Source organism: Drosophila ficusphila, unplaced genomic scaffold, assembly GCF_018152265.1.
Source record: "Drosophila ficusphila isolate 14025-0441.05 unplaced genomic scaffold, ASM1815226v1 contig_791, whole genome shotgun sequence".
NCBI classification, from domain to species: Eukaryota; Metazoa; Arthropoda; class Insecta; order Diptera; family Drosophilidae; genus Drosophila; species Drosophila ficusphila.
Genome location: NW_025064737.1, coordinates 12,983,237 through 13,000,329, shown reverse-complemented (window position 1 = coordinate 13,000,329; position 17,093 = coordinate 12,983,237). Strand labels below are relative to the sequence as shown.

Below are 17,093 nucleotides of genomic sequence, written 5' to 3'. Positions count from 1 at the left end.
AACTAAAAAAGGTGATTAATGGAAAAGGAAACACAGGGATATTTTATTTCTTTAAAGTTCGCTATATGTAAATCCACATATATAGATAGATTTATTGCTCATACTAGGGGCTTTGCGCGTATTTACAAAAGTGCGATATCACCCAATCGGGCGGTTTTCTAGGTGTAGTATATATGGTTTATATAGAACCCAGTACGTGTACATATCACTATCAGCTATGCACGATATCGGTTGTTTAGTTACACGATTATGATGGTAACAATAACTTATTTGACTTATCAGAGAGTACATGGTTTAAGTTAGCGTTATAAACGAATTGAAATGCAACGTACACAATGTGCTCGACTGGCCTGCCGCTATTCATTGTCCACTGGCCTCTGCTTATGCCAAATTCCTGCTAGTGTACTTGGCGCGTGTATTTACATGTCAGGAATGAGAACATCGGCGTGTGCCCCTTTCATTGTTTGCTTTGGCTTTCGTAACAATAAATTTGGATTTACAGTAGCAAGCAAAGAAGTAATAAATAAGTTACATGAATTTGTTAAACATTAACTTGTCTGTGGTAAACATCTGTGTTTTTAAGTCCCTCCCCAAAATCCAGTATATTCCTTTAGCGGGAATGTGCTCCGGCAGCGCTGATAGTTTTAAGCACAATGAATCCCAGCATGGTAGCTGCGGCCACGCCCAGTCCCGCCTTCCACCACAGCTTTGGATCCTCCGTCATCAAGCCAAACTGCCGCAAGTGGCTGCGTGTGGGAGAGAAAGGTACTGATTAGATCGAAAGCAACAGCGGAAAGTTTTTAAAAGGTTTCTTAAGGGTAAAGCTAGAGTCTACAGGATGCTACCGCACACCACGTTAATCAAGCGGATATGGTTGGGGATTTGTGCGCCTCATGGAAGTAATACGGGCACCGTGGCAAATGGAATAACAACAGATAGAAGGCTGACATTAGTAACGAGTTCAGTTTAAATGGTAACACTTACGCCGATTCCCACAGCTGTACCAACCTGTGCTTGTAGAACAGTATCCAGGCGGCCTGGAAGCGTCTGCAAATCCGCGAAGCCATCGACGTGCACAAACATCAAACAACACAGAAAAAACAGACACCAACCATCACACAAAAAAGGGGAGAAGAGAAGATAAGAAGATAAGTAACCATTAATCCAAGATATGACCCGTGTGTTAGATGCAATCTAAATGTACTGCAAAGTGGTGAAGTACTTTTAGGGGTTCGTAAACTTCAGGAAAAATACTTCACTGCTTTGAACCAGGTTAAGTAGTTTACAAATGAAACCGGGATAGAGCTCACATTGCTGTTTCCAGCTGGATTAGCACACCCGATAAGCCAAAAGGATTACTCACGGAAAAGCTGCCATGGTGGCCAGCTTGGTATACAGTTCTTTCTTGTTGGTCTTTAGACTGAAGAGGTGCGGGGGCAGAAGCTTGTACTTCTCGCAGAACTCTGCCGGCTGCATTAAGTAGTCCTGACGGCGCTCATCCATGTCGCTCTTGGTGCCAACTATCATGACCGGGATCTTGCTCTCCGCATAATACTTGATATAGATACGGGCCACGTACTCGAAGGAGCGGGGATTGGATGAGTCAAAGACCAGACAGGCCACATCGCAGTTCACTTCCTGCGGCTGGAGGGGATCAAGGGCATGTCTTACATCGATGTCGCGCAGGATAAGATGCTTTTCCTGGCCATACACCTGCACAGAGTTGATGCAATGGACCACATTCGTCTTGAACTCCTTGCCGATTAGCTTATGCATGTCCTCCACCAGAAAGCCGCGACACATTCCCGTTTTTCCCGATCCCTTGGGCCCAATCACATGACACTTGTACACGGACCGACTGCTTTGGCGCTTGGCCAAATCGATGCGACGCTCTCGCGTCACGTGTATTGCGGCCAACTGGCTGTCGTTTTCATGAACATTAAAGCCAAGGTAGGCCAAATACTCCATGGTCTTGACCACATCGATTAGAGTCATTAGTGTCCAGCGACAAAGCCAGCCATGCAGGGTCACCCAACCAGTAGTCTCGTTAATCGGGCAGGATTTGCGAATGTCCGTGGAATAAGACCACGGTGCAGAGGGACATGTGCTGAACAACATCTTGTGCTCCTCGGGCGACAAGGCTCCGTCTCCATCGCGATCGTAACGCTCGAACACTGCAATGAGGAACTGCTGTCCCCGATGCGAAAGTTCTGTGCTACTACCAGGTGGTATTTTCAGGGGTGGTCGCAGATACTCCTGGCACATCTCCAATTGGTCATTGTAGCCAAAACGACGCAGCACCGCCCAGGTGGTCTCATTCCTTCCCCGCTGGATGAACAGGCAGTGCAGAAAGAGGAAGCCTTTCAGGGTGACCGCATCGTTGTAGATGCCATCGGGTACGTTCTTCTGTATCACGGCTTTCACCTCGTCCAAAATCTGAGGCTGAAGAGGTGTGTTGAAGCATCTCCTTTGAAACAAATTCAGCTCGTAATCGTTCAGTAGATTATCCCCGTCAATGTCGCAGATTTTAAAGATTCGCACCAGCGACTTCTTGCAGGCGGATGTAAGCTAAAAAAAAGCGGTTGTTATTTATGGCAAGTTCTATTTGTAGATCGGTTATCATTAGATAGTATGGCTTTTATTTATAGAAAGATTATAATCCGAAGTATGAATCAACACGGTGCAGCTCGGACCACTTACCTCCTGCTCTTCCATCACGTACAACGGTGAAGTCGGGTGCAGCACTGCCTTCTGGGCGTAGTAGAACATCTCAGAGATATTATGGAGCGTTTTGGCCGAGCATTCCACGCAGCTTTCGACCTCGGGATAGTCCTCCATGATGGCTAGCACGCTATCCATTGTGGAATACTCAATCAGGTCGATCTTGTTGCCGACCAAAACGATGGGTTTCCGCACGGGTTCCCGCTGGGCGTCACCGCCCTCCGCCTCCGCTTCGGCATCTCCTTCGCCGTCCAGCGAGGGATTGCACTTGGTGCGGATGAGCGGCAGCCAATGGGAAGTGATCCGGTCCAGGGAGTCGTCATCGTCCACGGCATACACTATGCAGACCACGTGCGCCTTGTTGATCTCGGCGGCCAAGGCGTCCTCCGTCTGCTCCACTGCCGAGAAGTCAACGATGCTCGTAGGCACTTGCTCTGGTGTGACGTTCGCCGGAATGGTGATCTCCTCGGCCCGTGGAGGCACCTCCTCCGGGTACTCCTCGCTGACCAGCGACAGAATCAGCGAAGTCTTACCCACCCCGGCGTCGCCCACGAGCAGGATCCTCACATTCTTGCGCTGCGACGCCGTGTACTGTCCCATTTCGTCTGTTCTGAAGGTGGGATGTGCCTCTCCTGGTCTCCTGAACTCCGTTTCCGCAATCGCCTGCGTTTTGGGCGAATTTCCAAGATTTTGTTATGCAAAAACGCAAAAAAAAACAACCAAGAGTGAGTTGGGATGGCAGTTAGTGTATCAAGGTTGCGTTATCGATGTATCGCTATCGCAGCACAGCGCCAGGGCTGCCACGCGTAGGCCACCGCCAAAAAATAGCGAATTATTTTGAAAATAATCACCGGCGGTCGAGTTTAAACAAATTTATTTTAAACAGTCTGATTCAAACAACGCCGGCTTTGGTGACTTAAATTTTCTTCAGAACTTAATTTTGAAACGAAACAAATATCCCTGTAAAGTACCTCAACTTTGTTGGCATCTGGCCTTGGAGCACATATGCAGTTCTTTCCTGAGTAAATGTAAATGAAAAAAATAGTAAACTTTTATTGGAAAATGTGTTAAAATGTATGTTTTAAATCAACCATCCGATTATATATTCCCCATCTTCATGAAGTCTAGAAATTAGATCGCAATTAAGTCCGTTATTTCTCGTTTTAGTATAAACTTTGAATTTAGCTATTTTCCTGGCTACATAACTGAAATCCCCTGGAATAGGTAATCGATAGTTTGGCAGCACTGGCTGGGACTCCAGAGCTTAGCTTCAGATTTTAACGTCGGAGAGTTGCAAAAGTGCGGAGAAAAATCAGTACTCTCGAATATCAGCAAAATGAGTACTTGCTCGAACAACAATTAGTTACTTGTTTGTTTATTGTTCGGCCAACGAAACCTACGCGTGCCACGGCCAGTAACCAATTTGAGACGAAAGGATAACTTCCCCGTGCAACTTCTGCGGGGCGAGGGCAAGGAGAGCGAGGGGCCGGAGTGCTGGACGCGCAGACAGCGCGGAATCGATATCGATGGTACGCACCAAAAACCAGTCGTCCTCCTCCAGCGCCAGCAGTAGCAGTACCAAGTCGCCAATAAAGTCCAGCGGCGGAGCAGGATCATCGGGCGGTGGCGGAATCGGCGGTGGTCGCCAGTCCACGTACCGCTCGTCCAGCGCCTCAAACGTTGCCGCCGTTGTTGCGGGCGCCTCATCCGCCGGAGTCTCCGCCTCATCGAATCGCCGTAGTCCGGGCAGTTCACCAGACGGCGACGACGACACCACCACCACAGATGACCTGACGCCCACGTCGTGCTCTCCGCGCAGCGGTCACCATCATCCATACGGCTACTCCTCCTCCTCGGTGCACAAGCAGAACCTCTACGTCGTCTCGTTTCCCATTATCTTTCTCTTCAACGTTTTGCGCTCGCTGATTTATCAGCTGTTTTGTATTTTTCGCTACCTCTACGGAGCGAGCACAAAAGTGATTTACCGCCCGCATCGACGCGATTGTAATATTGAGATCGTTGTGCAGAACTCCTCCAAGGAGCAGCAGCAGTCAAATAATCCTTTGGAACTAAACAGTGAGGCTGCTGGCCAAGAGCAGCTGTTGCCCAATCAGCCTCAGCGTTATAGAGCAATCCAACCACTTGAAATGGCCGCCAATCGTCCGGGAGGTGCCTACTCACCTGGTCCCGGGGATCCCCTGCTGGCCAAGCAGAAGCACCACCATCGCCGCGCCTTCGAGTACATCTCCAAGGCGCTCAAAATTGACGAGGAAAACGAAGGTAAGTGGCGTCGACGGGGGTGGAAGCTCCAGTTGCTTGACTTTGAGTACTCGATGCTCAATGAGTCATCGCCCGCTGGCCGCTTTTGTTGTCTGTCGAGTGTGAGAATCAATAAGCCAAAACGCGCGCACAAAAGATGCCCCACATGTCGGGCGGAGGAGGGATTGGACGAGTTGGCCGCCTTGATTGACTGGCAGTCCTTCAAATCCTTTGCTTTTTTATTGGGTTTTTATAGTGCCGAAGGGTATATTTATGCACGTCATAGTTGACAGGGAACTTTACCTTAACCCCCGTAACTTGAATTGGGTTTATTTTATGGAATATGATAAAAGTAGTAATTATATCCATCTGGAGCTTATACCTGGATCTTAGGAATTTGTTAGAAATACATTAAGGTTACGGCATAGAGTATCTCATAGTCATAATAAACTATTAAATTTCCGGTTTTTTCAGGTCACAAAGAACTGGCGATTGAGCTCTACCGCAAGGGCATCAAAGAGCTGGAGGATGGCATAGCTGTCGATTGCTGGAGTGGACGTGGCGACGTGTGGGATCGGGCTCAGCGGCTGCATGACAAGATGCAGACGAACCTCTCGATGGCCCGGGACCGTCTCCATTTTCTGGGTAAGTGGCTGTCCATATTCCATCCGCCCCGAAAACATATTTATGTAGTTTTTGTTTACCTCATTTTTTGTTTATTTCATTTGGCACGTTTCCCTGCTTTTTTGTTGACCACCCTGGTTTTGTCCACATTATCGTGTTCATCCAACGCGCAGCGCTGCGCGAGGAGGATTTGCGAATGCAGCGGCTCTCCTTGAAGGAGAAACAAAAGGAGCAGGCTCCAAGCAAGCCCCCGAAGTCCAGGGAGCCCATGCTAGCGGGTATGACCAGCGAACCCATGAGGCTTAAAGTTCGCAGCAGTGGCTACGGGCCCAAACCCACCACCAGTGCGCAGCCCACGGGTAAGTTCCTCACCAGCTAAAGCGCACCCAACAAGATCCTCACCCGGCAGAGCCACAGCGACCAAAAGCAGATCAATCAGTCAATCCCTATCACCTCTCACTTGGCACTTTATTTTGTTACGATTTATAATTTCGTTAAACCAAATTGTAGCTTAGAAAGAATAGCAACTTCTGTGTATTCACCTCAAATCTCACATACATTCTCTCATTGACAGCATCTGGACGAAAACTAACCGTGGGAACCAAGCGACCCGGCAATTTGGCCGTGGCCAACAAGTCCCAAACGCTGCCGCGCAACCTTGGCTCCAAAACATCCGTAGGCGCAGTCCAAAGGCAGCCAGCCAAGACGGCTGCAACGCCTCCGCCGTTCGGCGCCAGTTTGTGAGTACTTGGATATGTAAACAAAATGTATCTGGTTATAAATTTGGAAAGTTTGCAACGCAGTGAAATGTTATCAAAAGATCTGCTAAGCTTACAACAATTTGGTCTAAAAATTAGTTCTTATAATTAGGCTGAATTCATAAATCATAAGACTAAAATTGTTCAGCTGAATTTCTTAGCGTATTATATTTGCTCTTTTAACAATTGTTTCAATATTCGCTTTTATATTTATTAGTCCTCTGGTCGTAATACGCCCCCGCAGCGCTCGCGAACTCCCATAAACAACAACGGACCCAGTGGCAGTGGCGCCAGCACTCCGGTGGTCAGTGTGAAAGGCGTGGAGCAGAAGCTTGTGCAGCTCATACTCGATGAGATAGTCGAGGGTGGAGCCAAGGTGGAGTGGACAGACATTGCCGGCCAGGAAGTGGCCAAACAGGCTCTGCAGGAGATGGTCATTCTACCCTCCGTTCGACCGGAGCTCTTTACAGGTAAGTTTTTTATTACAAAGTCCCTTGAAATTATTTTATTACAATTCTTCTTTTCTTCTTCAGGACTTCGTGCCCCGGCCAAGGGACTACTGCTGTTTGGACCTCCCGGAAACGGCAAAACATTGCTCGCTCGTGCCGTGGCCACCGAGTGCAGTGCCACCTTTCTGAACATCTCGGCTGCCTCGTTGACCAGCAAGTATGTGGGCGATGGCGAAAAACTAGTACGGGCTCTCTTTGCCGTGGCCCGTCATATGCAGCCCTCAATTATCTTCATCGACGAAGTGGACTCGCTACTCTCGGAGCGCAGCAGCAATGAGCACGAGGCATCACGCCGCCTGAAGACCGAGTTCCTGGTGGAGTTTGATGGACTGCCGGGTAATCCGGACGGGGATAGAATCGTGGTGCTGGCCGCCACCAACCGGCCACAGGAATTGGATGAGGCTGCCCTGCGACGGTTCACGAAGCGCGTTTACGTCTCACTGCCCGACGAGCAGACCCGCGAGCTGCTCCTTAATCGATTGCTGCAAAAACAGGGCAGTCCGCTGGATACGGAGGCACTGCGTCGCCTGGCCAAGATCACCGATGGCTATTCGGGCTCCGACCTAACCGCCCTGGCCAAGGATGCCGCTCTAGAACCCATCCGAGAGTTGAATGTGGAGCAAGTGAAGTGTCTGGACATCAGTGCGATGCGTGCAATCACGGAGCAGGACTTCCACAGTTCGTTGAAGCGCATCCGTCGCTCGGTGGCGCCGCAGAGCCTCAACTCGTACGAGAAGTGGTCGCAGGACTACGGCGACATCACTATCTAATCTGCCCTTGCCAGCAAGCCTGCCCGTCTCCATCACGACAGTGTGTGGAACAGCTGTGATGTGAGTGTCAGAACGTAACCTTTGCCGTTGCACTAGTTTTGATCATGTGACCCATGGTTCTCCTCTTTTACTAAGGTTCTATTCAATCAGTAGACTTATCGTTTCACAAAACATTGTTAGATCTGTATTAACCAGTGAACTATTCAATATCATTTGTTCTCATGCGATTTCTCTGTGTTTTAAACTTAGATTTAACTTTCATCCGTCATGCGGCTCCATTATCGTTATACTCATTTAACCTAGTGTATTTCTAAGAATATCTGTACTATCCAATGGAGTTGCTAGAATAGAAGTTCCGCCCTATTATCGTTTACTATGTTTATTCCGAGGGCACATTGCTTGTAAACTAGTCCTAAGTTTTTGGAACATTCCATGTAGTGGTGTTTATTGTTTCGTTGGACAGGCGGCCCATGAAGTTCACAACTACTTCCATTGTATCCTTGAACCAATAGAGCATATTTTTGTTGTACATTGAGTGCCCATCCACAAGCTATATGTAATCTAGAAGTAAGCTTAGTCCTAAGATGAGATATTCTTATACACAACCACAAAAACTATACATTTACCAGCGCAGAATCGGATTAAGTTTTAATAGTTATCTCTCTCCGTATCGTTAGACTAGTTTAGTTCCTTTGTTTCAATCTATGTACCTACGGCCATAAATACAATTGTCTCCGAATCACCTATATTATTAGTAACGCTCCCAAAATGTTGTACCTAGCAGTTGCGTATGGATCTGGTGTTATCAGATCTATCAGATACATCAACACACGCTCGTCGCTTATCGCGGTACTTTGAACCAGCTTCAACGCAGCTCGCCCACCCGGAATTTGAGTTCGATGACTAGTAGCTAAACACAGATCCAAAACTACAAGCATATAAAAAATATATAAAAATAAATCTATAGAATACGATAAATAAAATCGATTTCAACAAAAATCAGATGCATCTTAATCGGCAATAGTTTCATGGTAAAAATGGGCTATACTCGTACTATTGGAGACCATTGGTAGTGCTTAAACATTTGTGCTGCATCGCCAGGTTTACTCATGAAAGACATTCTTTAAAATTATTTTTGCATTTAAACCATTAGGGAAAAAATTAGCTCGGATTTTCGTATATAAAAGCGATCAATTGTTTGTCTTGCAAACTTTATAGTCATATTTAGTTTGGCTTGCGTAATAAAGATACGAGATATATTCTCTTTACTTTAATACATACTATATGTTTGAAGACTCAAAGCTTACTCCAATCGTTATCCCTCTAAGAAACATTTCTATCGTTATTAAACACGCACTGATCATTGTTTTTCTCACTTTTTTATATATTTTTTTGTTTCTTTATTTTACATTTTACATATTTATATCGCATTTCGTTTTCCACATTGGAAATACACAATATGTATGCTCGAATTTACATTCTCTTAGTTGCTAAATTTGTTTTTCCTCTTGTTTTTGCATTCGGCTTGCTTGTGGCTTTCTTCTCATCCTACTGACATCCTCCCTTTCCATCTTCAGTTTTCGTTGACACATGTTCCACATAGTTACAATTACAATTTGCTTTGTCACGATTTGTTGTTTAGATTGTGTTTTCTTTGCTGCTGTCGCGCGTTCTGCCTTCTCCGTTCTCTGTTTTTTTTTAGTTTTTGTTTTTAATTTCTCATTCGGTTTATTTTGTTTCCGTTTCGTTTATACGCCTATTTCTGCTTAAATTACAAATCTTTAAATTATTTTAACACGTACTTAGATTGGATTAGATTGTTACAGCTACCCGCCCATCGCCCGGAGCTTTTCAGTTGATGTTGTTTCAGTTGTCGCCGGCGTGGTTCACTTTAAGTTGAGCTCCACGCCCCGCCTCGACCTATGACTTGAAGGGGTTTTAAGAGTTGACCCTCCGCCCCGTCAAGTCCGCAACCGCCCACCGCAATCGGCCGCAACCGTAGCCACAACTCCGAACTGGACGCTCGCGCGTCTGGCCTTCTCCTAATTGCCTGCTGCCGCACCACCGCCAATTTCGTTAGTCATCGCCGGCAGGGCCAAAAGCGGTTCCGCCTTGCCCGGAACAACTCGGTATTGTACGTAACCTAAGCGTGCGTAATGCGCTTGCAAGTGCTGCAATTGCGGCAGCTGGGACAGCAGTGGTGGTTGTGGCTGCGGCTGGGGGCGACTGCCCGGATGCTGCAGACGGCGTCGAAGCTGGCGTCACATCTCAGCTCATTGGGTCTGGTATTGTGGCATCGCAGCACTGTACATCATCTGGGGGGCAAGTGAACCGTTCGCTGCTGCGGCCGCGGATGCTGCGGCGGCCGTTACACCGGGCACCACAGTTCCGGGCACGCCCCATGCCACGTTCGGCGGCACCATGCGGTATCCGGCAGCTGCAAGTGGTAAATAACCTTTTTAACTATGGTTCGGAGAATTCAATGGCAAGAATGGTCTACTTACGAACACCTCCCGCTTGCTGAGCACTGGTTGTATAGGCGTAGGGGTAGTAGCCCTGCTGCATGTACTGCGTTTGCATTTGGGTTGTGGGATAAGCCTAAAAGACAAGGATATCTAGTTAGTGGCAAGTTCAGTCGATGCGTTTTAAGAAAAAATATGTAAATGATTGGATATCCGCAAATATATTGATATATGTAGATTTTAATAAGCTAGTTCTATTTGTAACCCAAAGTTGCCCACAACTCACCGCTGGGGGATACCAGTATCCCATTTGCTGATAAGCGTACGGATACTGCGCTGTGGCGGCGGCAATCTGCTGGGGCGTCATCATTTGGCCGGGTATCGCCGCTCCAGTGGCGGCGGCAATCTGTTGCTGTGTCATCATTTGACCGGGCATTCCCGCTCCGGCGGCCACCGCCGCATTTGCTGCTGCCACAGCGGCTACATTGGCGGAGGCTGCTGCCGCAGCGGCTGCGGCATTGATGTTATTGGCCGAATTGTCGCCGCCGTTCTCCTTGCCCCAGAAGCACTTGACCAGATTGCCGTGAACCTCGCTGTTGTGCGTGTGCTCGATGGCCCGGGCGGCCGCCTCTTTAGTGACGAACTTGATAAACGAAAAGCCCTTGTCCTTGAAGACCCGCACATCCTGGATGGGACCGAACTGGACGAAGTGCTTGTGCATCAGATCGTCACTGATGACGTTCGGCGGGAAGCCGCCGCAGTAGACGGTGGTGTTGGTGGGGCTAGACTGGTTGTACACCTCCTCGAAGGTGTGCCGTTGGCTGCCCTTTACGCCGGATCCATTTCCTCCCGGTCCACCGCCCATTCCGCCTCCCCTGGCCACCGCCCTTCGACGGCTCGCGTGGTGGCGGCAGCTTACGCGTGGACCAGTTGGTGCGTATCGACCGCGAGCCAATCCACTGACCGTTCATCGCCAGTATGGCGTTCTCTGCCTCTGCTTTCTTTACGAACGATACGAAGGCGTAACCCTTCGACTTCATGGTGTGCGGGTCACGCACGATCCGACAGTTGGAGATCTCACCGAAAGGGGCGAAAGCCTCGCGCAGCGTCTCCGTTTCGATTTCGGGGCTGAGGTCGCCCACGAATATGTGGTGGTGCGAGCTGATGTCTGTCTTGGGCTGATTGCCGGGACTGGTGGCCCAATTGACCTGCAAAAAACAGAATTCGTTAATAGGTGCTAATCAATTTTATGTCTGCCTAATTATAAATAACTTATGAGGTTCTAAGGCGGGCGAAATATGCAAGACAGAAGAAAACAAATGTTACAATCTAAAATAGAATTTGTGGTTGATGCATTTTAGAACTTGTTATAATTATAAAACACAATATTTTCGAATATTGAATACTTGATTTCTGATTAATAAATAGTCATGATTTGTGGAGACACAATTTCGTTTTTCAAAAAGACTTTTAGTAAACTCACCTTGATCTCCTTGTCGAGGAAAAGTCGTTTGTTCATGGCGGTCAGGGCTGTGGTGGCTGCCTGGTAGTTGGAATATTCGATGAAGGCGTACGGATCGTTGCCCGGCTCGCGGATGATTTTGCAGCTTTTAACGGGGCCCATGGTGCTGAAGAGGGCGATAAGCAGATCCTCAGAGACGGAGCTGTCCAGGTTGCCCACATACAGGGTTTTCGGCTGTGACTCGTCCATGGCGAATGTGTGAATGTCCTTGGACTGTGGTTTCGATCGGTTTTGGGATTAGAATCTACTCTAGACTACAACGACAAACTCTACACTCGGACTGGAATTGCAAATTCAACTGGCCGCATCAATCGGAAGGGTCAATATCAAAAAATTTGCTGATGTTCCTAGCTACGTACAAAATCTAAATATCTGCTAATTAAACAGGTGTCTTTGCGGCAATCTAAAAGGTGCTAGCTGATAACAGAGAACTCGGCTAGAAATTTGAATATATTAAATATTCTACTACTACTTTTATCGACTCACTCTCGACTTGGCTGGTATATGAATTATATAAACTATATTTGCTGCATCTAGGTAGGTAGATCTATCTGCCTAACGTTGAGGTTCGTCGTTTATTGCTTTGCTTCGTTCCTAATCTGGCGCCTAATTGAAAATTTCGTTAAACATCTATATGTATAAATATATCTGTCCTAACTAAACGCTAATGGAGTGTTTTGGAATATATATGATTTGTCGCACTATGTATAATCGAGTGACACCGCTTCCGGGGGTCCTGGGGTTTGGATTCCTGGGACTCGGGGTTCCTTCGGGGGCACGGTCCTTCGATTATCTTGCTTGCTTTGCTTTTAAATTATAAATATTTGTCCGTTCCAATATACAGGATTGTATAAATGTTTACATGAATACTTGGTTGCGGCTTCTTGTTCACGTACAAAAATTAGTTGGCTATGTTGAACAGTGTGAAAGTTCGCAGGTCAAGTGTTGTTTTTGGGTTTCGAAGCTGACCCCTGGAATCGCTGCTGCTGCAAAAGAAAGAGAAAAAGTAAAGAATCTAGGTTAGTTTTTGGGCCAAAAGCTGAAGCACTGGGACAAGGTCTAATAGCACATGATCGGTTGGCTTTAGCCAGGCAAATGATATGGATATAAATCGACTACCCCGCCCCTCCCCCTTTCGATTGAGGGGAACAAAGAAGGCGGCAAAGCAGTGCAGGGACACGCACACACAGATGCACGCTCCCTCACACACAAACGCAGAGAGAGACACTAAGAGAGAGAGGGTGATTTTATAACAAAGCAAATGGCAAACAATTGACAATAGCCATTCATTCGCAACGAATTTGCGGGCCTGGCAAAATGATTTAGTTTATAATTAATAATTTCTGCATTCCACATTCCCTGCTTCTTAGCCGAATTCTTTTTGGGACACTCACGCACAGCACACACCGACGCAGCGTGAAAAGAGGGCGAAAGGAAAAACGAAAATCGACTAGAAGATGAATGACCGTCGATAACAAAATGAGGAGAAAGAAAATAGGGAGAAAGAAGAGGAAGAGGAGGGAAATTTGCGAAACCGGCGGGCACATACACAATCGCACACACGGTTGCATTAGACTCTCGTTCTTTATTCAATGTGAAATCAAAATTTTGAATTTGCATAGCACTAAACTTGATTTTGATTATTTTTGCGGCGGCGGCAACGCGGCGCTAGAAAATGTCAGTCAAAGTCACAGAACAGAAGAAGAGGTGGCGAAAAGGGAATGGCGGGGTGGTTTTTGTTGCTCTTTTGCTGCTTATTTTCTTCGTCTCTTTTCGCACACACTCACAAGCACACACACATCCACGCAGAGGCGTCTTGCGCTGGTCTTTTTGTTTGCGTTTTGTTCACATGAGTCGCCACTTTTCTTTTTCATTTTTTCTTCGGTTTTGGTTATTGAGTGTATTTAAACTAATGCCAATATACCAATACCAATGCGTTTCGAATGCGGGACTTTTCATTTGCCTTTCGGCTTGCCGCTATATGTATGTATGTATCTTGTTCGCCTTTTGTGCTGCCATCTTTTTAATGCCGCTCCCCCGCCCCTCTTAACCGCCACGCCCCCGCCCCCATCACCGCTGCCGAAAACTGCGTTTAACATTTATCGCCGCGCGATAGTGCAATATTTTAATACCCATTGTTCGGATTTGGCTGCCAAAATCCAAATCCGCACTCTCTTTTTTTTTTTTTTTTGTTAATAACGCTCTCTGTGACGTGGCTGCGGTTGTAAATTTACCGCATTTTAATTGCTTAGCACTCTATTCGTACACTTCACTCAACGTCTGAGTTTAGTCGCTACCGGTTTCTATTAAATTTGCATTGGTTTCGCTATTTTAAAGGGGTGCAAATTTACGTTAAACGCGTCGCTAAAATTTTACCTTCGTCGTCTAAAATGCGAACTAATTAATGAGATTTTTGTGTGCGAGAGCCAGGGCTGCCAACTCGGTGGGGAACGAAAACGCAATGGCGGCAAGCTGTGAAATAAAACAAAAACTTTTGATTTGTTTTGATCTGCTTCGAAAATTAATTACCTAAGAATTATAAAACGTGGCTTAATAGATTATTAAGTTGAATCAATTCTTAATAAGCCTTTTTTGCGAACTTTACGTTAATTATTGATCAGCGGGCAACCCTAGGGCCATCGATAACGATGGCATCGCCGCTTTCTCTTTCTAACACACGCGTCGCGGCAGCAGATGCAGAACAAAGCGGAATAGTAAAATCAATCGTTATCGAAAAGGGAGAACGTAGATATGGTCGTAAATATTTTTATAAACAATAAACATTTTATTACTTGTGCAAGTCACAATAATTATGACGAGCTATGCAGTCAGATTGAGGAGAACACAGTAAGTACAATAATTATTGGGTTAATTTCATAAATTTGCCTAATGTGGTGTTTTTTGTTCCAGAACTTGAAACGTCAGGATTATTATCTAGTAAGCAATGGCAAACGTTTTATTGGAGAACTTCATCATGGAGATGTCCACTGCGTCGTTCGCCAGCTGGGCGGCAAAGGAGGGTTCGGTTCCATGCTGCGAGCCATTGGAGCCCAAATCGAGAAGACTACCAACCGCGAAGCTTGTCGTGATTTAAGTGGTCGTCGTTTGAGGGACATCAATGAGGAGAAGCGGGTACGTGCCTGGCTGGACAAACAGGGCGAGCGGGAACGTGAGGCCGAGGAGCGGAAGAAGCGAAAGATTGAGAAACTGCTGGCCGTCCCCAAGCACGACTTCAAGGATGACCAGTACGAGGAGGCCAGGGCTAATCTCACCGAGAAGGTAAACGACGCCTTTGAGGAGGGACTCAAGCAGGTGGAGGAGATAAAGGAAAAGCAGGCTCAAGCCAGTCAAGAAGCCTCCACCAGTGGCACCAAACGGAAGTCCCCCGCCGAAGAAAAAACTAAGGCTAAGAAAAAGAAAAAGGGCACTCTTTGGATAGGTGATGACATCTCCGGATCTGATTCAGACTCAGACGACAGCGAGGAGGAGCAGAAAACCCAGAGGAAGGCCCTCAAAAACTAGGAAAACAGATTAAGGAATGAGTAGTGTTAAGGCTTTCTTACCATTTCGTGTTTAAATCATAAGTTCTTGCATCTTACAATAAACCTAAAACACCGAATAAACTGACTTGGCAACCTATAAAATTTGAAAGTTCTCGATTTAATACTAAGCGCTAACTGGATTAATAAGTAGTTGTATAAATAAACATTTAAATGGACAAGGGGAACATCACGGCGAGACAAACTGCGAGGACACCCAGGCCAATCCCCATTTCAGATTTGTCAGCATGAACTTCAAAGCCTTGGTCCACTGCTCCTCGGAGTTAAACTGGATCCTGCGAAGAAATTAATTATTAATATTTAAATAAAATCAATAAAAGTTTAAAACCCACTTGATAGAATAGGAATTGCCGGTGGAGGGATCAATGATCTTGCCCTTCTCCATTTTGTAGGGCAGCAGGAACTCAGTATCGCGCTTCTCCACCTCCTTTTGGAACTGGGTAAGGCAGTCCAGGAAGGCCACCATGGCAGCATCGAATTTGGTGTCCCAGAAGAACTTAAACCCGCCGCTACCGTAGAGCGGCAGCTCGCGATTTTCGCCAAGCACCTCCACGTAAGAGTGATTGCCAAAGGGCACTACTCGATACCGCTCGAAGGTTAGGCCAATCTTGCGGGCCAATGCGGACAGTAGGAGCACGGTCTGTCCCCACGCGGCGTTGATCTCCGACCAGTCAACGGATACGGAAGGCAGCCTGCCCAACCTAAAGTTATTAATGGTTCCAAAATGCCCGGCATGCCAGATGTGAAAGGTAATGTTGAAAATGTTGGTGTCGCGCAGTTTGTCCAGCTGTTGGCGGGAGTAAGCTATCTGGCTCTCCAAACTACGCTTGTCATCCTCGGTGAGCATAAGTTCGCGACGGTGTTTGGTGTACTCCCGCCAGTAGCTCTCCTCCTGCTCATGCAGTTCCTCCCGCTCCACTTCCTCCTGGGCAATGGCCGCGTTTAGAGATTGTTCCTCTTCCTTGAGCTGTGCCAACTCTGACAAAAGCTGCTGCTCACTGCGCTTCAATTCGTCCAGCTCCTTGTCTAATGCGTCCACATTAGGAGCTTCACGCTGCTTCTCTAGCTCGTTCAGATACTTCTTGTACACATCCCACTCGTCCTCGGCGATCCGTAGCTCCCGATCCATGATCTCCAGCATGGAATCAGCGCACTCTTCACACAGGGGATGGTCAATTTCCGAGTTGGAGGACAGGCAGTCGAATAGCTCGGCTTTTAGCTTAAAGGCAGCACTCATCTTTTTGTTGTCCCGACCATCGGAAACCAGCATGAACCCCGTGCCATTGATGGAGTCCGTGAGCCTATAGGGCGGCACAAAGTGGTCGAAACTACTGGCATCCTGGGGGTCCAAATTATTTCCGTCATCCCTGTAGATGGGCACTGCAAAAGGTGAATCATTAGAGGGGTTTTCGTATTGTTTGTACCATTCCATACGCGATAACTCCGCCATCGCGTGCACGCTGATCTTCTCCAGCTGCTCGTCCAGGACGATGGGCTGTAGGCAGCGCTGGCAGGCGAAGGACACCGCCTGTTTTTCCGCCTCGCTCATTGTCGCTGCTCTTTGTTTTCCAGCGTTTTGTGCATACAACTAAATTTTCCACTGAGTGAGGAAACACAAATAATTGATCAGCTGTTTGCAGCTGCTGCCACAGTTGCCACACCGTTTAAAATAAGTCTCGTTAATGGCGCAGTTAATGGAAGAGAATTGAAATATGTTCTATTAATTTTGAAAAAAAAACAAAAGATTAAAAATAGAAAAGATTTCCTAACATGACAACGCACTCCGCATAATCTTACTTTTGAACTGGATCTAAGTCAACTAAGTATAATCGTTTACAACATTTTAAAAATTAAAATAATAATTATGCTTCATAGTACTTGAGAAAAAAAACAATGCGTATTTATTGT

At 46.8% G+C, this 17,093-nt stretch overlaps 5 protein-coding genes across 8 annotated transcripts; 2 read left to right on the top strand and 3 right to left on the bottom strand.

The window, feature by feature from the left end:
• Positions 1-41: 41 nt before the first annotated feature.
• On the bottom strand, positions 42-3,597 carry LOC108087137 (mitochondrial Rho GTPase). Of its 3 annotated transcripts, none has more exons than XM_017184335.2 (4): positions 2,701-3,597; positions 1,364-2,568; positions 985-1,047; positions 42-746 (listed from the first exon to the last, which is right to left on the bottom strand). In XM_017184335.2, exons 1-4 carry the CDS (start codon positions 3,319-3,321, stop codon positions 611-613), a joined length of 2,025 nt encoding a protein of 674 aa, XP_017039824.1. In that variant the 5' UTR covers positions 3,322-3,597; the 3' UTR covers positions 42-610. The 3 variants fall into 3 exon arrangements, with proteins under 3 accessions (XP_017039824.1, XP_017039825.1, XP_017039826.1); XM_017184336.2 differs by having other exon boundaries at positions 1,009-1,047; XM_017184337.2 differs by lacking the exon at positions 985-1,047 and having other exon boundaries at positions 2,701-3,596.
• A 366-nt stretch (positions 3,598-3,963) lies between these two features.
• LOC108087195 (spastin) lies at positions 3,964-8,387 on the top strand. Its single transcript, XM_017184455.2, is given in 7 exon segments — positions 3,964-5,001; positions 5,455-5,625; positions 5,778-5,963; positions 6,179-6,325; positions 6,328-6,344; positions 6,580-6,832; positions 6,896-8,387. Coding segments are annotated over 7 exon segments (2,274 nt in total). The 5' UTR covers positions 3,964-4,247; the 3' UTR covers positions 7,642-8,387.
• Positions 8,388-9,004: 617 nt separating this feature from the next.
• LOC108087196 (nucleolysin TIAR) lies at positions 9,005-14,097 on the bottom strand. The gene is given in 6 exon segments (XM_017184457.2): positions 9,005-10,078; positions 10,146-10,239; positions 10,390-10,977; positions 10,979-11,311; positions 11,587-12,611; positions 14,002-14,097. Coding segments are annotated over 5 exon segments (1,407 nt in total). The 5' UTR covers positions 11,815-12,611; positions 14,002-14,097; the 3' UTR covers positions 9,005-9,914.
• Positions 14,098-14,292: 195 nt separating this feature from the next.
• LOC108087200 (replication stress response regulator SDE2) lies at positions 14,293-15,270 on the top strand. The gene is made up of 2 exons (XM_017184459.2): positions 14,293-14,472; positions 14,536-15,270. Exons 1-2 carry the CDS (start codon positions 14,377-14,379, stop codon positions 15,145-15,147), a joined length of 708 nt encoding a protein of 235 aa, XP_017039948.1. The 5' UTR covers positions 14,293-14,376; the 3' UTR covers positions 15,148-15,270.
• LOC108087197 (beclin-1-like protein) lies at positions 15,265-16,872 on the bottom strand. 2 transcript variants are annotated; one of them, XM_017184458.1, is made up of 3 exons: positions 16,620-16,861; positions 15,518-16,565; positions 15,265-15,460 (listed from the first exon to the last, which is right to left on the bottom strand). In XM_017184458.1, the coding sequence occupies exons 1-3, from the start codon at positions 16,732-16,734 to the stop codon at positions 15,355-15,357; spliced, it is 1,269 nt and encodes a 422-aa protein (XP_017039947.1). In that variant the 5' UTR covers positions 16,735-16,861; the 3' UTR covers positions 15,265-15,354. The 2 variants fall into 2 exon arrangements, with proteins under 2 accessions (XP_017039947.1, XP_043065218.1); XM_043209283.1 differs by having other exon boundaries at positions 15,518-16,872.
• Positions 16,873-17,093: the final 221 nt, after the last annotated feature.

Bases quoted from the DNA above. Each gene is read 5' to 3' on its own strand.
- LOC108087137 (XM_017184335.2), bottom strand. From the start codon at position 3,321: ATGGGACAGTACACGGCGTCGCAGCGCAAGAATGTGAGGATCCTGCTC. The intron at 2,569-2,700 runs GTAAGTGGTCCG...GCTTTTTTTTAG, and splicing joins ACGTGATGGAAGAGCAGGAG to CTTACATCCGCCTGCAAGAA. The intron at 1,048-1,363 runs GTGAGTAATCCT...GCGGATTTGCAG, and splicing joins GCCACCATGGCAGCTTTTCC to ACGCTTCCAGGCCGCCTGGA.
- LOC108087200 (XM_017184459.2), top strand. From the start codon at position 14,377: ATGGTCGTAAATATTTTTATAAACAATAAACATTTTATTACTTGTGCA. The intron at 14,473-14,535 runs GTAAGTACAATA...TTTTTGTTCCAG, and splicing joins GTCAGATTGAGGAGAACACA to AACTTGAAACGTCAGGATTA.
- LOC108087197 (XM_043209283.1), bottom strand. From the start codon at position 16,734: ATGAGCGAGGCGGAAAAACAGGCGGTGTCCTTCGCCTGCCAGCGCTGC. The intron at 15,461-15,517 runs GTGGGTTTTAAA...ATTTCTTCGCAG, and splicing joins GGCAATTCCTATTCTATCAA to GATCCAGTTTAACTCCGAGG.